We start from the raw sequence: 19,593 nt of genomic DNA, 5'->3' as shown, positions 1-19,593 counted from the left end.
GGCTCACCAACAGTCTATTCTCAACACAGCAGCCAGCATGAGCCTTTTACTGTGTTACGTCACTCCTCTGTTACCACAGCTCATCATTTCATTCAAAAGTGAAACCCAAAGTCCTTTATATGGTCCATGGCTACGCCAGACTACATGATCGGTTTTGCTCCACCCCCACCAATCTCTCTGATCTCATCTACATTCCACCTCTTCCCTACTGAGCTTCAGCCACTGTAACCCCTTGTTGCTGACCTGTCTACACCAAGCACAGCCTGCCCCAGGACCCTGGATACTCTGCTCTTTCTTCAATATCCATACAGTTCACTGCCTCACTTCCTTTTGATTTCTGCACTCCAAGAGAGCTGTCTTCCTTGTCCACTACTCTCTACTGCCTCATTCACTACTCTCCTCTCTGTGACCCTGTTTTTCAGTTTTAGTTCTTTCCAATGCCCAGCAGGCATTTCATTAATTGTTGTCTAATTTCTCTTAGGAGATAATCTTCTTGAGGCAGAGTCTTTGCTATGACTGCATTCTTAACACCTAGACCAGTGCTGAGCGTGCAGTAAATCCTCATCAAATGCTTATTAAATGTAGATCAAAGAAAAAAAAATAAATTCAGAGCAAAGGAGAACGGCCAACAGAAGCCATCAAAGATTTGTTTTCCATAAATTTTGGGGAAACTGATATAATGTAAAATCTTACAGTCAGGTCAGGTGCAGTGGCACATGCCTATAATCCTAGTGGCTTGGAGGCTGAGGCAGGAGGATTGCAAGTTTAAAGCCAGCCTCACAACTTAGCAAGGCCCTAAGCAACTTAGCAAGACCCTGTCTCAAAATAAAAAATAAAAAGGGTTGGAGATGTGACTCAATGATGAAGCATCCCTGGGTTCAATCCCTGTACCAAAACAACAACAAACTTATAGTCAGAAAATTTCAGTTTGAGTTTTGTTTCTGCTACTTCTAAGTGGTGTGGCAACAACTCTGCAGGAATTCCCACTATCTTTTCTCTCTCATCCTCAGGGTCATCTTTGCATCAATTTCCCTATATATGTATGTCTTCTGAGATCCATGGTGTTTTCATGTTCAGGATGGGGAATATTGTCATTGATATATACTTAGATATCTCTACTTGGATATTTATAGTTCAGAGCTACTGAACTATGGCCAAGCCTAAGTCTAATTCTAAATTCTTTCAAGAAAGTTGAAAATGAAAATATGAGAATGCTTTCTAAAATTTAATAGATATGCTGGTGGCTTGAGTGTACCTCAAAAGCCCATACAAAATCACAGCACAAAAGTTTTCATCTATGATTTAACATAACCAATAATTATATATCCCTGAGATTCAGGTCAAGGTATAGATAACATATGAGGACTATCAAGGGTGAAGTGTCTACTACTTGTGTGAATTCAAACCATTCCTCAAATGCTCTGAGTATCACATAATGGCATCTCCTAGCTTTCTTTGTTTCTTTTTGTGTGTGTGGTTAATGGGATCCAGAACAGAGTTCTTACCAATACAATGTGGAAAGAAGTGATATACACTCCTTCTAGCACTGGCCCCTGAAGCCTTTTTTAATGATACTGCACTCACTGTTTCTCATTTTAGCTGTGAGCTGGTTAAGGAGCACCTAGTAGGGGGATGTCTTCTGAGATTCATGTGATCTGGTAGGTCACAGTATACAGAGATCTACCAGAAAGAAGAAGCCTGGATCCCTGTTTGGAGGAGAGCTAAGAGATATGCCAATACAGGAACACATGTGCTGGAAATTACATGAATGGAGAGCAGAATGTTATTGTGTTAAGTTACTAAGACTTGAGGACATATTTGTTAATATAGCAGCCAGTATATCATGCCATTTACAACTCATGCTGCAGATTTGTTACTAAGTCGTGTATTTTTATATACTGACACCAAATGGAAAGTCAGCTTATTTTGAATAATATTCAATGTGGAATATTCATTTTGAAATTCTCCTAATCTCTCGGAATACCAATATTTTCAAATAACCCATGCTTTTCTGTCAGAAATGTTCCTGTGTCAGATCCTTATGACTGGTGAGACTTTAAATCTGTTTTTGCTGCTTAAACATGTTTTGATGATTTCTTAAGTCTTTTATTTGTTTATGTGGTCATGGTGGATTTTTCCTAACTGCTTCATTAAAAGTGTCTTCTATAGCTTTAACCAAGTGACTACTTGAATATTTCTCAAACAAAGAGCAACATGAAACAAATACAAAAATATTTTGGGGTAAAGGGATTAATGTATGAAACTCTCAAATAGTTCAAAAACACACATACACACACATGCACACACACACACACAACTTATGAAACAAGTAGGACCAAATATTAACAGTGACATGGGCAAATGGTATATGGTGTACTTGCATTTTTTCCCCATGAATATGAAATTATTTTTAATTAAAAATGTTTTAGAAAAAAGTATTAGAACTATTAAAAATACCAATAGTTCTTATAGCATTACTTTTCATATTTTTCTCTATATAGTTTAAAATTGGGATACAATATTTCTTCTGATAATTACGTTTTTTTTTTTAATTTTGAAGAATTTTTTTATATAAATACAATTCTCTTTGTATATAATTTTATGCTTTTTCCTCAAACACAGCTCTGATATAATCTATGGTACACTTCAAACATTGAATTTTCTTTTAATGTTAAAAAAAGAGAAGTTTTGCATTATCTAATATATTCTGCATAAAAAGGGAAGAATAGGTATAGGAAGAGAAAGTTTCAAAACCCAATCAAATGCAATTTAAAGGAGGTTCACAAATAATATATGGAACTTTGTTGAATTTTAATCTAAATCAGAGAAAAATGTTAGATAAGCATTGATGCTGGCAATTAGCCTGGGTTTTCTTTATCCCAGACATCAAAGAGCCTCCATTGCAAAGACTGTAATGATTTCCTGTTCCATATTAGGTTGAGCATTAGCCAACAAATTATTTATAAATAAACTAGTATATTTCCTGAACCATTAAAATATAAAAATGTTAGTCAGTCTAATTAAGAAAATAGCACTACTAAGAAATGAGAATAATAGAAATACTTTTAGGTAAAGTGGAAATTGCAAGAAAAATAGAGAATGCTATTGAAATATATTGGAAAACATGACTGAGAGAGATAATTTTGAAGGATAATCATACATTATAAAAACTGAGCCCAGGCAATACAGAAACTCTAAGATTAATCATGATGGAAGAAAATGAGAAAGTTCTAAGAGGGTGCAGATCCTTACATCAAACCAAACTAAACAAACCAAACAACAATAACAACAACAACAACAACAAAAATAAAAGCAAAACACAATACACCAGAACTAGATCACTTCAATGATGTACATTGTAGATAATTTCAATGCAATTGTTTCCTAGCAGAGAAAGGAGAGCTATTTCTTTTATGAAGAGCATAACTTTAATAGTAAAAGTATAACAAAAAAAGAAAACTTCATACCAATATCATAAATTAATGTTAGTGCAAAATTTTACATAAACAAATAGAATTTTGGATAGTCCAATACTATTGAATCCCTTAATACAATTTATCACGGTGATAAATTAAAGGAGAAAATAACTATCATTTTCATAGATGCTAACAAAGCTTTTGATAAAATTAGTTATACATTTTTTCTTTTTTGCCATGCTGGGGACTGAATGCAGGGATGTTCTAGCATTGATTTACTTCCTTAACCCCTTTTATTTTTTATTTTGAGACAAGGTTTCAAAGTTTAAGTTTTAAGTTGCTGAGGCTGCCCTGAATTTGGGATCTATTAGCTTGTTGAGTCACTGGGATTACAGGCATGTGCCACCATGCCTAGTCACATTACCCATTTTTTAAAAAATATTTTTTTAGATGTTGATGGGTCTTTATTTTCTTCATATATTTATATGTGGTAGTGAGAATCGAACCCAATAACTCACACATGCTAGGCAAATGCTCTATCACTGAGCCACAACCCCAGTCCTGACATTATCCATTTTTGATAAAGATTCCTAATGAAATGGAGTTGTGGGGCATGTCCTTAACATGGTAAAATTAATCTCAAAGTGAAAAGCCAGTGTTGTGATTGATTGTATAAAATGAGACTGTTTCCACTTAACTCATGAATTAAGACAGAAATTTCCATAATCTCCATTATTAATATTGTTCAGGAAACAGCAGTTAAATGTATCAAATGAGTCAGAGGTATGCAAATAAGAAAACAGGAGGCAAAGTGTTTGTTAATTCTATGTGGCATGAATGTATGTGCCCAAGGCCCAGGGAATGAAATGAAGAAAACAAAGAGAGAAATAAGATGATATAAAAGCTCTGGGGGTAGATATAAATGCAATAAAGAAAGAATGTACTTACATTGGTATTTATTACCCATCTGTCTCTGTCCAATAGAATATTAACTCCATGAGAAAAAGGATACATTTATCTCTGTTGATTACTTTGTCTCCAGTGCCAAACAAAACAAAACACAAACAAAAAAAATAGTCTGTCACATAGTGGGTGTTTAAGAAGAAAAGGGAATGAAAGAATGAATCTATATTATAGATTATTATAGCTCTATACTCTTGTGCAGATAGATTAGAGATACATTATTTTTATAATAGAAAATGACTGAAAACAACAAAAATATCCATTTGAGGGTATCTGATTGTAAGAATTAAAATAATGGAACATATTTCTGAATGCATATATAAAACCCTTCAAACCAAATTAAATTAAGAAGGCAAGACACTAAGCTATTATACAAGTGCAATATATTAATAAGACCTGAAATCATATAAATTAGGTCTTCCACAATCAAATGATTAAAAATCAACAATAGAAGAAGAATTAGAAAATCCCAAATGTTTGAAAAATAAGTAACACATTTCTAAGTAATCTATGATCCAAAGAAGAAATTACAAGAAAAAATAAGCAAATATTTTAAGCTGAGTGAAAAAGGAAAGCATGGTATTTCAAAAGTTGTGGAATTTAGCTAAAGAAGTGTTTAAAGTGAATTTGTAGCATTAAATATCTTTATTAGAAAGAGAACTAAAATCCCTCATCTGAGCATCTACTTCAAAAAGATAGAAAAGGAAAAGTAGACCAAACATAAATAAGTGGAAGAGATGAAATTAGAAAGATCAGAGTGAAAACTATTGAAACAAAACAAACACCTCCCTCCCCTGGAAAGACAAAGAAAATCAATGAATCCAAAAGTTGGTTCTTAGATACAGAAACACAAATTACCAAAATTGATTCACAAAGAAAAAGAAAACTGGAAGAGACCTAAATCAAGAAAATAAATTGAGTTAACAACTAAAAAGATATTTTAACAAATAAAAGCCTAGCCTAGATGACACCATGAGGGAATTTTATCAAACTTTTAAGGTAGAAATACTATGTGAACCCAAATTTTTTTAGAAAGCAAAAGGGGTTGGCGCTTTCATCCAGACAGAGACATCACATGTAAAGAAAACAACAGAACAACCCCCTGCCCAAGGAGGTTTAAAAATCCTTAGCAAAATATATGGAAACAGAATCCAACAACTTACAAAAAAAAAATGAGACACCATGACCAAGTGGAGTTAAACTAGGAATATAAAATTAGTCCAACATCTAAAAATTATATTACATAATATACTATTTTAACAGGATAAGAGAATAAAATTACATGGTCATTTTAATAGGTGCAGAAAAAATTTGATGAAGCTCAAGACCCATTGATTACTAAAAGTCTAATTAAATAAAACTTCCTCAACTTGATAAGGGCATATAAAAACCCTGCACCTAAAAATCATACTTAATGTTCTAAGGCTAAAGCTTTCTCTTTTAACTAGGGAAGGTAAGGACGTCTGCTTGTATGTCTCCTACTCGACAGCATGCAGAGAGTTCTAAATTGTATAATAAGGCAAAGGGAAGCTTTCAAAGGCATACAGGCTGGAAAGGAGAAAAGGAAGACGTGTTACTGAAAGAAATAGTAACTAGGTAGAAAATACTGTGGAAGCTACAAAAGTCCCTAGACTTAAACAGTGAGTTTGATACAGTTGCAGTGTACAAGATCAAAACCAAAAATCAAATACTTATATATATATATTAGCAATGAATAATTGAAAATAACATTAAGAACAATTTTATGTACAATAATATTAGAAAGAATAAAACATCTAGGAATAAGTTTAACAAATGTACAAAATTTGCACACTGAAGATTATAAACCGTCACCGAGAGAAATTAAAGAAGATCAAAATAAATGAAGATACATATGAGAAGTGAAAGGCTTAATGCTAATCTGGGAAACTATAGATTCAACATAACACTGAAATCTCAGCAGGACTTTTATTTAAAACAATTAAAAATCCAATCATAAAAATTTTTTTTTGTCTATGAGAATGCAAAGGACCTTGAATAGCCAAGATCATTTTGAAAAGGGAGAAAAAAAAACTGGAGGATTCACAAACATTCTCTGATTTCGAGGCATAACATAAAGCTACAATAATCTAGAAAGCATGCTATTAGCACAAGTAGATATACAGATCAGTGAAACAGAATAAAGATTCTAGAAGTAAGCCTTCACATTTCTGCAAATTCAGTTTTGTCAAATGCCCACCCACTGGCAAATGTACAAGAAAGGTCCATACAATGGAATACTACTGGGTAGTAAAAGAAACAAACTACTTGGACACACATCTGTTGAATAATTCTTTTAAACTTTTATGCTTTGAAAAATACTATATATTCTATGATTCAACTTATAAAAATATTCTACTTACAAAAATAAACTATTTAGAAAGCAAATTTGTGGTTACCTGGGACTAGAGGTAGGAGAGGGAATAGGCAAACAATGGGAAAAAGGAACTCAGGATGATGGATGATCCACAGATGATCGTGCTTGTTATACAACTCTAGCATAAAAATTTAAAACTTAATGAAGTGTATATACTTGTAATGCTTTGTGAATTTTATAGCATGTAAATTATGCATGGCACATATTTAAAAAGTTAAAAACATCCTTATAACCAAGACACTTTGAGGCAAAATATTTTTATATCATCCTACCTATATCACATATAGCACATATGTGTGCCAGTAGATGATAATCTTTCTGGAAGTATATATACCAAAAACATGTTTGCCTCTGGGAAAAAGGACTTAAAAATATGGGATAGAACAGATAATTACTTTTCATTGTGTATTTTCTGACATTATTTGCTTAAAGAATTAAACCATGTACATTATTACATCATAAATAAAAAAGTAGTAGTAAATAATTAAAAACAATCAACCAACCATGGTCCTGATATAAGGACTGGGCTGGTGACCCTGCTCAGGTCAGGAGTACTTCTGAGTAGCCTATAATAAGATCATCAAAGTGAAACTTATCACGAAAAAATGGTGCTAATTTCCAATGGGTGCACATTGTGGGAATTCGGGAAAACTCAAGAGGTCTGTGACTAGAAGTATTCTAATTATCTCAGCCTACTACATCCTACAATTCTACACTAGCCAAAATATAAAAGCAAAGCACTCACCTCCCCCAACACAAGCAAAATGCCAACAAAACTTTGATTACCTGAGGATTAAACGAGAAAGCAAGAGAATGAGGGAGTGGGGGTGTGAGCAGGGGCTCTAGCTAAAAGTAGGCCCACAGAAAAATGTTTTCAGAAATGTCCAAAATTTAATAACATAAATAAAGTAATATAAAATAAAGTAATAATATAAATAAAGTATTTCAAAGTCACTTTTCTTACTAAGAAGCCATTTTAAATTAAATGCATCCAAATTCATTTCTGTGAATCATGGAGTGGATCCTGCATGGTGGCTTTCTGTTATACTAACATCAAGAAACTCTTCCCAAAGTTTGATTTTTCAATTGGACATTATGAACATGACAGCTAGTTAATTAGGAATATGTGTATTAATCTTAAACCATGGGAACAATTAAAATCCATTGTCAGCATTTTAATTACCAAAATTCAAGTCCAATTTTCTAACAACTCCTTAAGAAGAGCAAATTTAAGGTCATTTTGCTATTATATTAATTTCCCTTTGTAATGTAGGCACATAATACTTTTTATAGTGTCGTTCACAATTACAAAGTATTTGGTGAATCAACAACATAATACTTCCTTGAAGAGGGTGAAATAAATCACAAATGGTGCTTCTTTCAACTTTGATTTCTTTCGCTTGCAAACTGACAGGGCTTTCATGTTGAGTTTAGCACTTCAAAATAGGCGATCACGTATGTCCGCCATACCTTGCGTTCTTCATGCCTGAGTTCCTCACAGCACTGCTCCTTCTGAGCCATCTCTGCTGAAGCTTCAGTGCTAATTGAGACTCAACAGATAAATAGCGAGCACCTACTGCAGGACACTCAGTTCTAGGACACTACCCCTGGGGGAGGTGGCATTACTGTCTGTAGTAACAGACCAGATGTGGCTCATAGACTTTACGAGTTCTAAGTCCCACAGCTGGTAGATGAGAAAACCAAGACTTCCACTGAGTCTTTTTTTTTTCCTATCGATCTCAATATTTTACTAACCTCAATTTATTTTTTGTTTATTTATTACATACATGACAATAGTTTCTTTATATTTTGCCTTGCAGTATCTTTATCAGTAACCTCTTTCCTCCTTCCTGCTCCAGTTTCACTTGTCAAAAAGAGTTCAGCAGCAGAGAAGTGAAAGGGGAATGCTCGGCTTTGCCCCATTCCTTCCTCACAGAGAAAGTAGAGAAGAAACAACAAGGAATCAGAACTCACACCACTCTTCCCTGTTCCCATTTCCAGATGTCACTCAGAATATTCAGCCCAGAGTTTCAACTCTGGCCCTTTTCTATTACTTACTTCCTGGGTCATGGGAGGCTCCATGGATAACTGTTGCTGGAGCACCGAGATAAGGTGTTGCTTCAACAACAATATCCATAATAGTGTCCTAAAATAGTGGAAGAAGTGTCCTGAAAAACCCTATTAAGAACTCTGAAAGGATATTTTTTTAATAGCAACTTAGCTCCTAATTATTGAGATTAATCCTTATTGAGATCAGCAAGAGTTGAACTAGCTTCCACCTCCTGGTCTGGAATCCCAGGCACAATTCAAAGCATTGCTTACCTTGGAAAAGCAGGTTTTTTACTTAAATCAATGGGCAACCAGACTGAATTTTCTATAACTGGTGCACTAATGAATGTTGGAAATACAGCTCATTCATGGGGATTCAATATTTACTGTCCAAGTTCATGTCAATATATTGAAAGCACTATTATTGTTGTTAGATATAAAATATGAAAATATATATTCTCAAAATTTAAAAAAACACAGTTTCCCATGTTCATGTTTTCTTCATGAAAACATTAGAAGAAAATTAGAAGCACGATTTCTTTCCCCCCTACAGAAACCTCCATTTTAACAATATTATAAAGTGTCTGGCCATTTTACTACATTGCTGAATCAGTGTGTGTCTTACCTCCTCGATGGATGATCAAAGAAGTCTCACTTCCAATAGGGCAGTCCTTAAGTATATCCACTACTTCTGTATGGCTCAGGTTCTGTACATTCTGCTGGTTGATCTCAACAATGAGGTCGCCTTCACACAGGCCAGGGCATCCCTGAATGTCAAGTATTTGTTTCACTCGCTGTCCTGTAGGACTGTCAGCAATAGTGAAGCCAAAGCCCTGGGCACCTTTCACAATGGTTAAGGTCATAAGTTCAGCTTGGGTGGCCCCAGATGAAGCCATAGACACATTGTCGTCATGGACAGGTGGTGGATACGTGCCATCTAGCTGACCATCGGCTGGCATGGAGTGCAAAGAATGAGGTGGCCGATCTGTTATATCTGGAACTGACTGTGAGGTCCGAGAAATGTATTCCAAATAGGTTTCATAGTTATGTCTTCCATTGACCATCACTGGAGGTGGCCTTTCCATTATTGCAAGGGGTGGCACCATACTGTTAGCAGGATCTTCAGGATCAAAGGGCAAAGGGTAGCCACGACACAATACCAGGTTGACACTCTGACCAATGGGAACAGACTGGAAAAGTTTGACAACATCTGCATGAGTGTGTCCAAGGACACAAACTTCATTAATATAGACAATGACATCACCTGCAAGGAAAAAAAGAGAGATTGACAACATGAGGTAAGTTCAATTAACGTCAACAGAGAAAAATGGAATTATTTATGAGACTAGTGAAAGAGGTGCTCGGTGTCTCAGTAAGCAGTGAGAAAATCAATTAGAATAATACTTAAATTCACTGTAGGTGACTCAAGGTTACAACAGGTCTGCCAACAAGTAAAATGATCAAATGCTGGGTAAAAAAGACTCTGGTTATTCTTGAAATTCAGAAACAACTTCATATTCAGAAAGGAAGGCTAAGAAAGAAAAGGTTAGAAGAGTTTGTGCCTTGAAGAAACATAGATTGCAAGCTTCTTTTTCATCCTCACTTGTATTTTTGGTGCAGTTCAGTTAATAGAGTTTCCAAAGTACTAAGAAGTGATGGCCATGAGATTTGGATGAAAAAGGAAGCACTCATATCTGGGTGTTTGGTACCACAGTTCTTCATTTGTAAAGTTGTTATGAAGACGAAATGATATAATGAAGGAAAAATGTTTGGCACCGTGCCTAAAACATGGTGAACTCTCAATAAAGGTGGACCATTATTAATATTGTTGTTAAAATAGGATGCAAAAGATTTGGGACGCTGGCATTCAAACCAGAAGCTGCTATAGGCTCATCCTCTAATCTTAGATAAATTGATATTTCTGTTGATCATTTTCAACAATGACATTTGTCTTTTCTCTCCAATGAAATATAACATATTTGCAGAGGTCTAACAGTTAGAAGCTAACTTTACGATAGGAGAAATGCCCTGAATACAAATTGTTCATTATAAAACATTCAGAAGAATATTTTTTCCTTCTTAAAATGCAGAAAGACATGGTTGTTTGAGATAATTGTTTTAAAATTTTCAATTACGTATGAATAACCATTTTATTTTTGGAGAATCGTTCTATCATGGATTGGTATTTTTATCCTCAAAAACCATAATAATTGAAAATTTAACTTGCAAATAGAGATTGTTTCTGACTATTCCTAAGAGTATAGGAGGGGTGAAGAGACATATTCTCACAGACTGTCAAATGAACAACTCAGTAGACATCAATTTGTCAGGATAATTCTGAAATGGATAGTGACCATGGTTAGGGATTTATTCTGTGTACAACCTTTCAACTTAATGATTACAAAATTGCTCATAGTAGTTGAAACATTTTTGGTTAGCATCTTGTCTCCTACTTGTGTTCCCATATTGCCATTTCCAAAAATAACCATTGTCCTGCATTTGAGGCTTGTCATTTACATGTGCTTATGTCATACTTGGATACTCATAGGAGATTATTTCTAACCCCCAGATAATGATAATCCCTAAAATGCTTTGCATGTTTTAAATCTTTTGTAAATTTAACATTTTAATATTCTGTTTCCTTAAAATATATTTGTGATACTCATCTATTTGATACTTATATCTTTAATTCATTAATTTTCATTGAAACATTATCTATTGAATGGCTATATTACTATTTATTAAGATTTATTCATTTTCTTATTAATAGACACTTGGATTCTTACAAATTTTTGCCTATTAAAAATTATTCTGTTATGAACCTCTTTCCATGGCTCCTATGCTCTGTGGGAGTGTTCTTCTGAGCTATGAACCTTGTCATAGAATTGCTGAGCACAGGCCATGTGATCTTCCTGTTAGATAAGGGCAAAAGATCAACAAATGGGTCATATTGTTTAACACCATAATTGGTAGTGTGTCAGAATTATCATTGCTCCTCATCTGGCACAATACTTGTTATACTCAGACTTAATTTTTATAAATCTAGTTGATGCGATCATGGTTTTTAACTTGCATTTCCCAGATTGCTAGTGGGGGTAAGCATGTTTCCATATATTTATTGATGATTTGGGTTTCCTCTTGATGCATCTCATTTCCCCAATATTCCTATTTGGTGACTCTTTTTTATTTTCCCGTTGACTATTTTTGATGACCACATGCATTCTTTATTCAACATTCTCTGTGGGTTGGGAGGCTGCCTGGGATAGCAGTAAAGACTGGTCTAGGCTTTCACTCCATCACCTACTAGCTGTGTGACTTCCAAAAACTCACTTGAATCCTCTGTGACTCAGAGCCTTCTAAAGTAATGAAGAACAGTAATAATATCAACTTACTGTTTTCTTGGAAATAACTTATAAGACTATAGAAGTTAAAGGTTTATAAGCTGTAAATTATCATGCAATGATGATTGCTATTTTAATAGTTATTATTTGTCCTTGATTTTATTCCTCTATAAAATCCAAACATTCCCATCAAGATATCCCCATGAGAATGATAATCAAGGACAACTTGAATATGACTGTGGAAGCACTGGGTTTCAGAGTGAGCAACAAAGGGCAGGAAGGTAATGGATGCCACTTTCCTCTAAAGCTTTCCCTAACTTAACCAATGCTGATGACCCCCTCCCCAGTCCCCAAGCATATTTTATTCTCCCCTCCCTTCTGCTAGGGGAAAAGAACTAAGGTAATGTTCAAAGCTTTCTAGGTTCCCTGCCAGGTCTAAAGAATAGTCACTTGAATTGTATTGATTAATATTACTTATTTTTGATTTTTAATGTGATCTTTCTATTTCAAAATGGAAACGAGAACTGTCTGTGATTCTTAGTTAGGGTGCCTTTTAAAATTTATGGATATTTTCCACTCAGAGCAATTTTTCAAGCCATCAAGCAAGCAATAAAGAATGCCGCAACAATATCTTTAGGAGTTACATAGATCTCTGAATGTAAAAGATGAGTGCTCAGTTATCAAAGCATAAAACTACCTAACACCTGACAGTACTGAACTGTGCACTTTAAAGAATATATAGATGCCTAGATAATGTGTCAAGTCAAAAAACTTCTGTAGACAGAGATGTAAGCAAACATTTGCTTGTGCAGATAGAACTGATTGGGTAGGATATTTATAGACTGTGCTGTATGAATGTCATTTACATGTTGTGAAAGAAAAATATGAGCCACCTGGTATATATCATCCCATAGTGCCAAGCCAACTCCTGAGAAAGACTGGGTTTAAGAGCACAAAAAGAGATGTCCTTAGGAACTTTGGCTCTGGCTCCAACCTTCTGGCCTACTTAAGAGGGAGAATGGTAAAGGAGTCATTTGATCTTGCCATCTCTCAACTTCTTTTATAAAATGGGAATGAAAATATCTCCTCCATTTCCTTGTTGCAGGGCTACTGTGAGAATGAGATCATGCTTGTGAAAACACTTTTAATTTTACCAAGGAAAGGTTTTCTGTAAAAATAAGATGATACATTTTTTTGAAAGCTAAGTGCATATTTTCATAACTATATTGCCTGGAAGGGTACATTGTTTCCTACACGGCCATATTTAGGCCAGATAGTTTTAGGGCTATTGACCTGAATCCTCTTAGTCAAGATGAGTGTGACTGATGAGACTGGTGTCCTGTAGGTGTGGTCTCTCAATGACCTGACTCCCAACCAGGAGTTTCAAAGAGCAAGTGAGGGAGAGTGAGGCTAATGAAACAGGAGGCTTAAAATTGTCCTTTATGAGACTATGTTCTAAAATGATCTCTCTCTTAGTCATGGAAATCAAAATGCAGCATTGGATAGCTCATGGATACCTCATCATTTTGGATAAAATAGGGCACTTTTCATAAAGCATTGTTTAAGTCAGAGTTATTTTTGTGTATCTTTACTCCCACCTTCTTTGAGTCACTGTGGCCTATAGAATCTTCTTTTTCGGTGTCTCTTACTAGTGCTGTCTACTTTCCTTAACCACAGCTTTGGAGGACTAGACTAAAATAATTCTCATCTTAGAGCCTATTTCATCAAGTTCAAACTACTCATTCTCTAGACCTACTTGTCTACCCTCTTCACTAATAATCTTTCCTACTTATTTCTCTCTTCACCAGCTAATAAGTTACCATCTTATGAGGCTGGATATTTACTATTCACAACTTCCAACTTGCAATTTGCATTTTAGTTGAATTCTGCTAATCTTCTATGCTCATGTCTAATTCCTTTCTGTGGATAACTTCATCCCAACAAATTCATTTCTTTCCTTACTCTTGAAAGACCTCTTCCATTTTTCCTACTCAAATCACTCCCATCTCATGTTTGTGACTTGAAGGTTCATTTTGGACCATATTCTTCTGTGGGATTCCTACCTATTCCCAGTTTTCCCCATAATATGCTGAAAATTCTTTAGATATCTAGGATAGATTCTCACTGAATACAGGATGGAAAGATTTAATCAGAGGAAAACTGGAAAAGATTTCATAGCTAAATTTACTACCTCCACTTTAGAGTTTCTAACTTCTGCTTTTTCCAAGTCAAATAGATTTTTGAAAAAAGCCAAAAAATTCTCACTACAGCTCCCATTCTACCAATTGCATGCACTCTGCATTAAAAAATTATTGTTTTGTTGTTTCTTTTCAGCTGATTTGTTTGAACTTATTTTCTGAAGCTTCTGTTAGTTTGTAACAATATATACTTTTGTAAAAATACACATATTATAATCATAATGTTTATCCGAGTTCATTATATTTCGCAACATAATCAACGCTGACATGTACCTTTGGAGGTGTGCTTCTCATACCTCAGTTAAAGCTGAAAATAATTATTCTTGTTGAAATTTATTTTCCAAAATGAAGCATTGTGGTATGGTAGATGGACCAAGACCCAAAGTTGGGTCTCCTTGTGCTGATCTTTGAACAATTAATTTAACATGAGTTTCCTCATCTACAAAAGGACAATAATAGCTGTTCTACCCACCTCAGAGGGAAGAGATGCTGTCTGTGAAAATGTTATGTAAATGGTGAAGCATCCCATATGTTCTATATAAAAATACATATATTTAAACAATTTTAAATGGCTGGCAAAGGTTAGAAAATAAAAAAAAAAGCTAGGAGAAAGAATAAATCCTAATTTTTTAAAAAATTAAAGAAGCTACTAAATTCTATGAAACTATTTGCTAATGTTCTCATAAATATTTGAAAGGAGAGATATGCTCATTCTTCTACCTGTACCATTTCCCAGTGAGGAAGACTAGTGATTTGTAAAAGCATCCTTGGATTGCACATTCCCTTCTGGAATTTGAACACAGTGTGGTTGGAGTGGAGGGCTTAGGTGGACAGATGCAGATCTGAACTGTGTGGTGGTGGCTCTGGGTGGCATTCAGATCACCAGATGTGTGGGGCTTGGCATGCTCTCAACTGGGTCACAAAGTGGAAAGGCTCCAGAGATAAACTGGTCCTTGTCTTTTTCCTCACTTTCCTTGATGATCAGCTATAAGTTTCTATGACTCTTATTGCTCAAATATTTTTTCTTATATCTAAATCTAATTTCTTTCGCTAAAAATAAAAATAATTTCCTCTGTTTCTGTTCTTATAAAGACAAGAGAATCATTCTTTTAGAACAATTTGAAGCCATTTATAAAACTCCCAAGTGCTCCTCTTAAAGTGAGAGTTATAAAAGCAGACATCAGTTGGAGAAGAATTCCACTTTGGAAGTGGACCTTACCATGGTCCTACTGACTTTAAGCATCTGTTTGAATATAACTCAATAAAATTTGGTAGACAAAAACAACTGCTTAGGTTATGGAATGTAAAATTCTTTCATCAGAAGAATTTCAATTTATGAATTTTGATGTGAAACATAAATGACATTGAAATAAAAATGAGGTGAATCAAGCTCATTAGCGTTAAAATAAGGTTCAGATAAGGTTTTAGTACTGTTCTATACATTCTGAAGCCAAGGGTGGCATAACAAAGAAAGCAACAATTTTCAAGTTAGGAGGTTTGTTTTTATGCCAGGTACGCCAATAACTAGTTGCGTTAAAAGATTTCTGGGTCTTATTCCTCATTTATTCATGAATTTTTCCAGCAAAGATAATACATACAGCAGGGCGCGGTGGCACATGCCTGTAATCCCAGTGGCCTGGGAGGCTGAGACTGGAGAATTTCGAGTTCAAAGCCGGCCTCAGCAGTGGCCAGACACTAAGCAATTCAGTGAGACCCTGTCTCTAAATAAAACACAAAGTAGGGCTGGGGATGTGACTCAGTGGTCAAGTGCCCCTGAGTTCAATCTTCTGTATAAACCTCCCCCACAAAAAGATAATACATATATTCAATTACTACCATGAACCATGTTTCATGTTACAAAAAAGACAGAACTGGACTAGAAGACCTGTCTCTAAAGTCCTTTACTCACTCTGAAATTCTAAAGCAAAGGATGTTGGATCCCAGCTCTTAGATTGTTCTTTTTTCTTTCTTCCTTTCTTTCTTTTTTCCCCCCAGGGCAGTTCTTCATTTAGTTTCTTCCTTTCTTCTCCTACTACCACTACTGTCCTATCAGATTCTTACCATCTGTATATCAACATCTGCAACAGTCTCTTTGCTGGGCTTTCTGGTGTCATAGCAGGAAAGACAATGGAAGGAGGAAAGGGAAGCCGAGCATATGAGAGGACTAAGTGAGCTTGTGGATGATGGGGTTCTCCAATCTCACCCCACATTGGCCTGTGGGAACAGATGGGACATTGCTAACAGAGCTCATCTTTTGACCAGGATTGGCTCAGGAACCAGGTGGGGTGAATGCCCTGCACATTGAAGGTAGTAAGGCCAGAGGTTGCAAAGTACTGGACCCTGCCTTCTACCAGCCTCCCTTCAATTCATCTCCACTCATATACTCCATGACTCCATGATCTTTCTCCTTAACATCCTTTAGTGTTTGCTTATATAGTTTAGTCCAAACTGTCCAGTGCCACATACAAGGTACTCAGTGCATATTCTCAGTGTCTTCTGCCTTCTCCCCACCCACTGTGCTGTAGGTGGCCTGAACTTTGGGCCATGCCCCACACATGATGTTTTGTCTCCAGCCTCTGTGCTATGGATCCTGCTTTTGCTCTTGCTTGTCTCCAAAAAAAAAAAAAAAAAACCAAAAACAAAAAAAACCTAGTCACCTCCTGAGGCCAGCTTCACCTTTTTACTTCTTTTCTGAACCTCTGATTACTGAGGGTAAAATTACCTCTTTGAGTTACTCTTTCTGACAGCACAATTCTTCAACCCACTGAACAGCGCCTGGAATATCTGACCACAGTGACTATCATCTTAATATATTGAATATTTATGTGGCATTCACAAACTCTTATCTCACCTAATCCTGACTGAATCTACTTGAGATAGCCATTGCTACCCGTATTTATACACTGGGAAACACTAGGAAAGGTTAAGTAACTTCTCTGAGGTCACATTGATAATTAAGTCAGATTCAGGAAATGAATTCAGGCCTTCAATACAAAAGCTAAGAATTTCAAACAGTCCAGGACATATTTTGACTTGAGGATAATTTTTGCACCCCTCAAATCATTATCAGCCAGAATACTGGATAAAATATCTTTAATTCCTGAATGTGAAAATTGAGAGATGAACTGCAATGTTCTTTTGATTAGCTGAGTTAATGGAGGGAGGCAGTGAAGCAAATAATTGCGAACAGGGAAATCCATCGCAGTAGCTGGGCCCATTTTCTGCAGGCCTCTACAATATGTTGTTTGAAAGAGGACTGGAGAATGCGGAGGTGCGGAGGTGACAGAGCGCTATAACCCACAGCACTCTGCAACCATCATGAACCATATGCTCTCATATAAATTAGTTCAATAGCTGTGTGTGCTCTTGGGCAAGTGATTTACCATAAATGTAGAATGCTGAAATTGAAAAGATGATTTTAAGGTGCAGCTTTACGTTCCTACATCTGGTGAGAATGTGGAAAGCTCTCCTGCTGCATTCATACATGGCACTGGGAGATTTCAGAGGTGCAGTCAACAGGTAAGTGCTGAGCCTCTGGGGGCTCACTCCTAGGTGCGCTGATTTTCTATAAAAGCAGCCAATGACTGCAACACTCTATCTATGGCAGAAGGATACCAGAATGATAGAGTAGCCACTTATTACTCCAAAGAATGAAAGACTTCTTAATCACATTTTGTAATTTCATCTGTGTGACCCGGTGCAGATGCCTAATTAAAAGCTGGGTTTAAAAAAATTATGTTTAATCAGCACACAGCCAACAATTACTCCCTGGCAGATGTGAATTGGTCCAACGATCTATTTACATTTCCTTTGTGTTTGGCATTGAGTGGTAAGATATATTTAAATACTTGTATTTTACTTTGTTGAAAAGGAGCAAGAAACTATAATCTAAGAGAATCTAAAGGCACTGATTATTTGCTGATCTGGCAAAGATGAAACAATAATTCAGATAAAAAGTATAAGTAAAGCTACAAAAAGAAACACACACACACACACACATACACACACACACACACACACACTCCTGCAAAGCTCCAAAGAGCAAAGGAGCATATGTGGTCAGTGAAACTATCCTTTCTTTAAAAGAATGTATTGAATTTTAAACAACAACAAAAAAGACAAATACATTATCAGAAACATCATGTAAAATGAAAATAGGCTACTAGAAGAAAATAAAAACAAGAGTTTTAAAATTATCTTAAAACCCTGAAAGTTAGTGAGAACAAGCTAAAAATGGGTTGTGGAATTTCTCTGAGCTCTGTGGTGTACTGTGGATAAATGTGTGGGCTCAATTCCTCACAGCCACCTCTGAAAGCAACAACGATGACGACTTAAGTTACAGAAGTATCTTGTAAGAAAGAGTCATCATTTTATGTGGACATTACACAGCATGCATGCTTATTTTCAAATAGCAGTAACTGTATCCCTCAGCAGAAATGGTTCCTAGGGGCAATGTGGCACAACCCAGCGCCACCTCTTGAACTTCCTCCAACGCATTGTATCAAGGGGCTGTCCAATTTCCCCTGAAATGATGGTGGACAGCTGGCTGGGGTGCAGCTGAGAATTGCCCCTGGACATACTTTTCAATAGTTTGTTCTGCTTTCCTTGCCACTGTCAATTTCTTGCAGCTCTGACTGAGCAAGAAAAATGAATAACAAGGACAAAGTGAGAGAGATAAAAAGGAATGATGTCTCCATTTCACTTCAAACTGCTGCCTTCCTCAAGTGGTGATCAGTTTTTGCACTTGTGTGTTTACTACTAACCTACACACACTTGGAAAATACACAGAGCAGTGTTTTTGGTCAGAGGGAAAAAGAATTTAGTTTTTGATACTGTGAAATTGCTATAATAGGAGGAGGGGGAAAGCTCAATTTAAGACTCTAGATGACATTTGGTGAAGTGGTTTCATTGAACTGCATTTGGAAAAAGGTACCATTTGTTCCAGTGTGAGCGGGTGCTGGTCCTGATCCCTAGGCTGGGTGGGGGGATGTCTACTGGTGGAGCTGTCCTGTCAGAGCTCCATCACCCTGTGTGATATTTCTGGAACATGCTCTGAGTAGTGTGCTCCATTGCAAGCCAATCAACAATCCTTAACTGGTAGTGTAACGTGCTCCATTATGTTGATCTACTTCTTCACTCCCTTCCATTTATGAGAAATTACAAGGCCCCTGCTGCCTTGCTAAAATGAGGGCTGCCAGGATCTCTCTCCCATATGGATTTCAGAACTGGTG

At 36.0% G+C, this 19,593-nt stretch overlaps 1 protein-coding gene across 3 annotated transcripts in view; it reads right to left on the bottom strand.

Annotated features, from left to right (window-relative positions):
- Window positions 1-19,593, bottom strand: part of MAGI2 (membrane associated guanylate kinase, WW and PDZ domain containing 2) — a 1,381,189-nt gene that overhangs the window by 222,172 nt on the left and 1,139,424 nt on the right. For all 3 annotated transcript variants that reach the window (XM_081288532.1, XM_081288533.1, XM_081288534.1), the window contains exon 10: window positions 9,449-10,087. In XM_081288532.1, the coding sequence (XP_081144658.1) occupies window positions 9,449-10,087 (639 nt within the window). The remainder of the gene's footprint in view (window positions 1-9,448; window positions 10,088-19,593) is intronic.

The sequence above is a fragment of the Spermophilus citellus genome (genome assembly GCF_964194105.1).
Source record: "Spermophilus citellus genome assembly, chromosome: 3".
Taxonomy (NCBI): Eukaryota; Metazoa; Chordata; class Mammalia; order Rodentia; family Sciuridae; genus Spermophilus; species Spermophilus citellus.
This window is presented reverse-complemented; position numbering and strand designations above follow the sequence as displayed.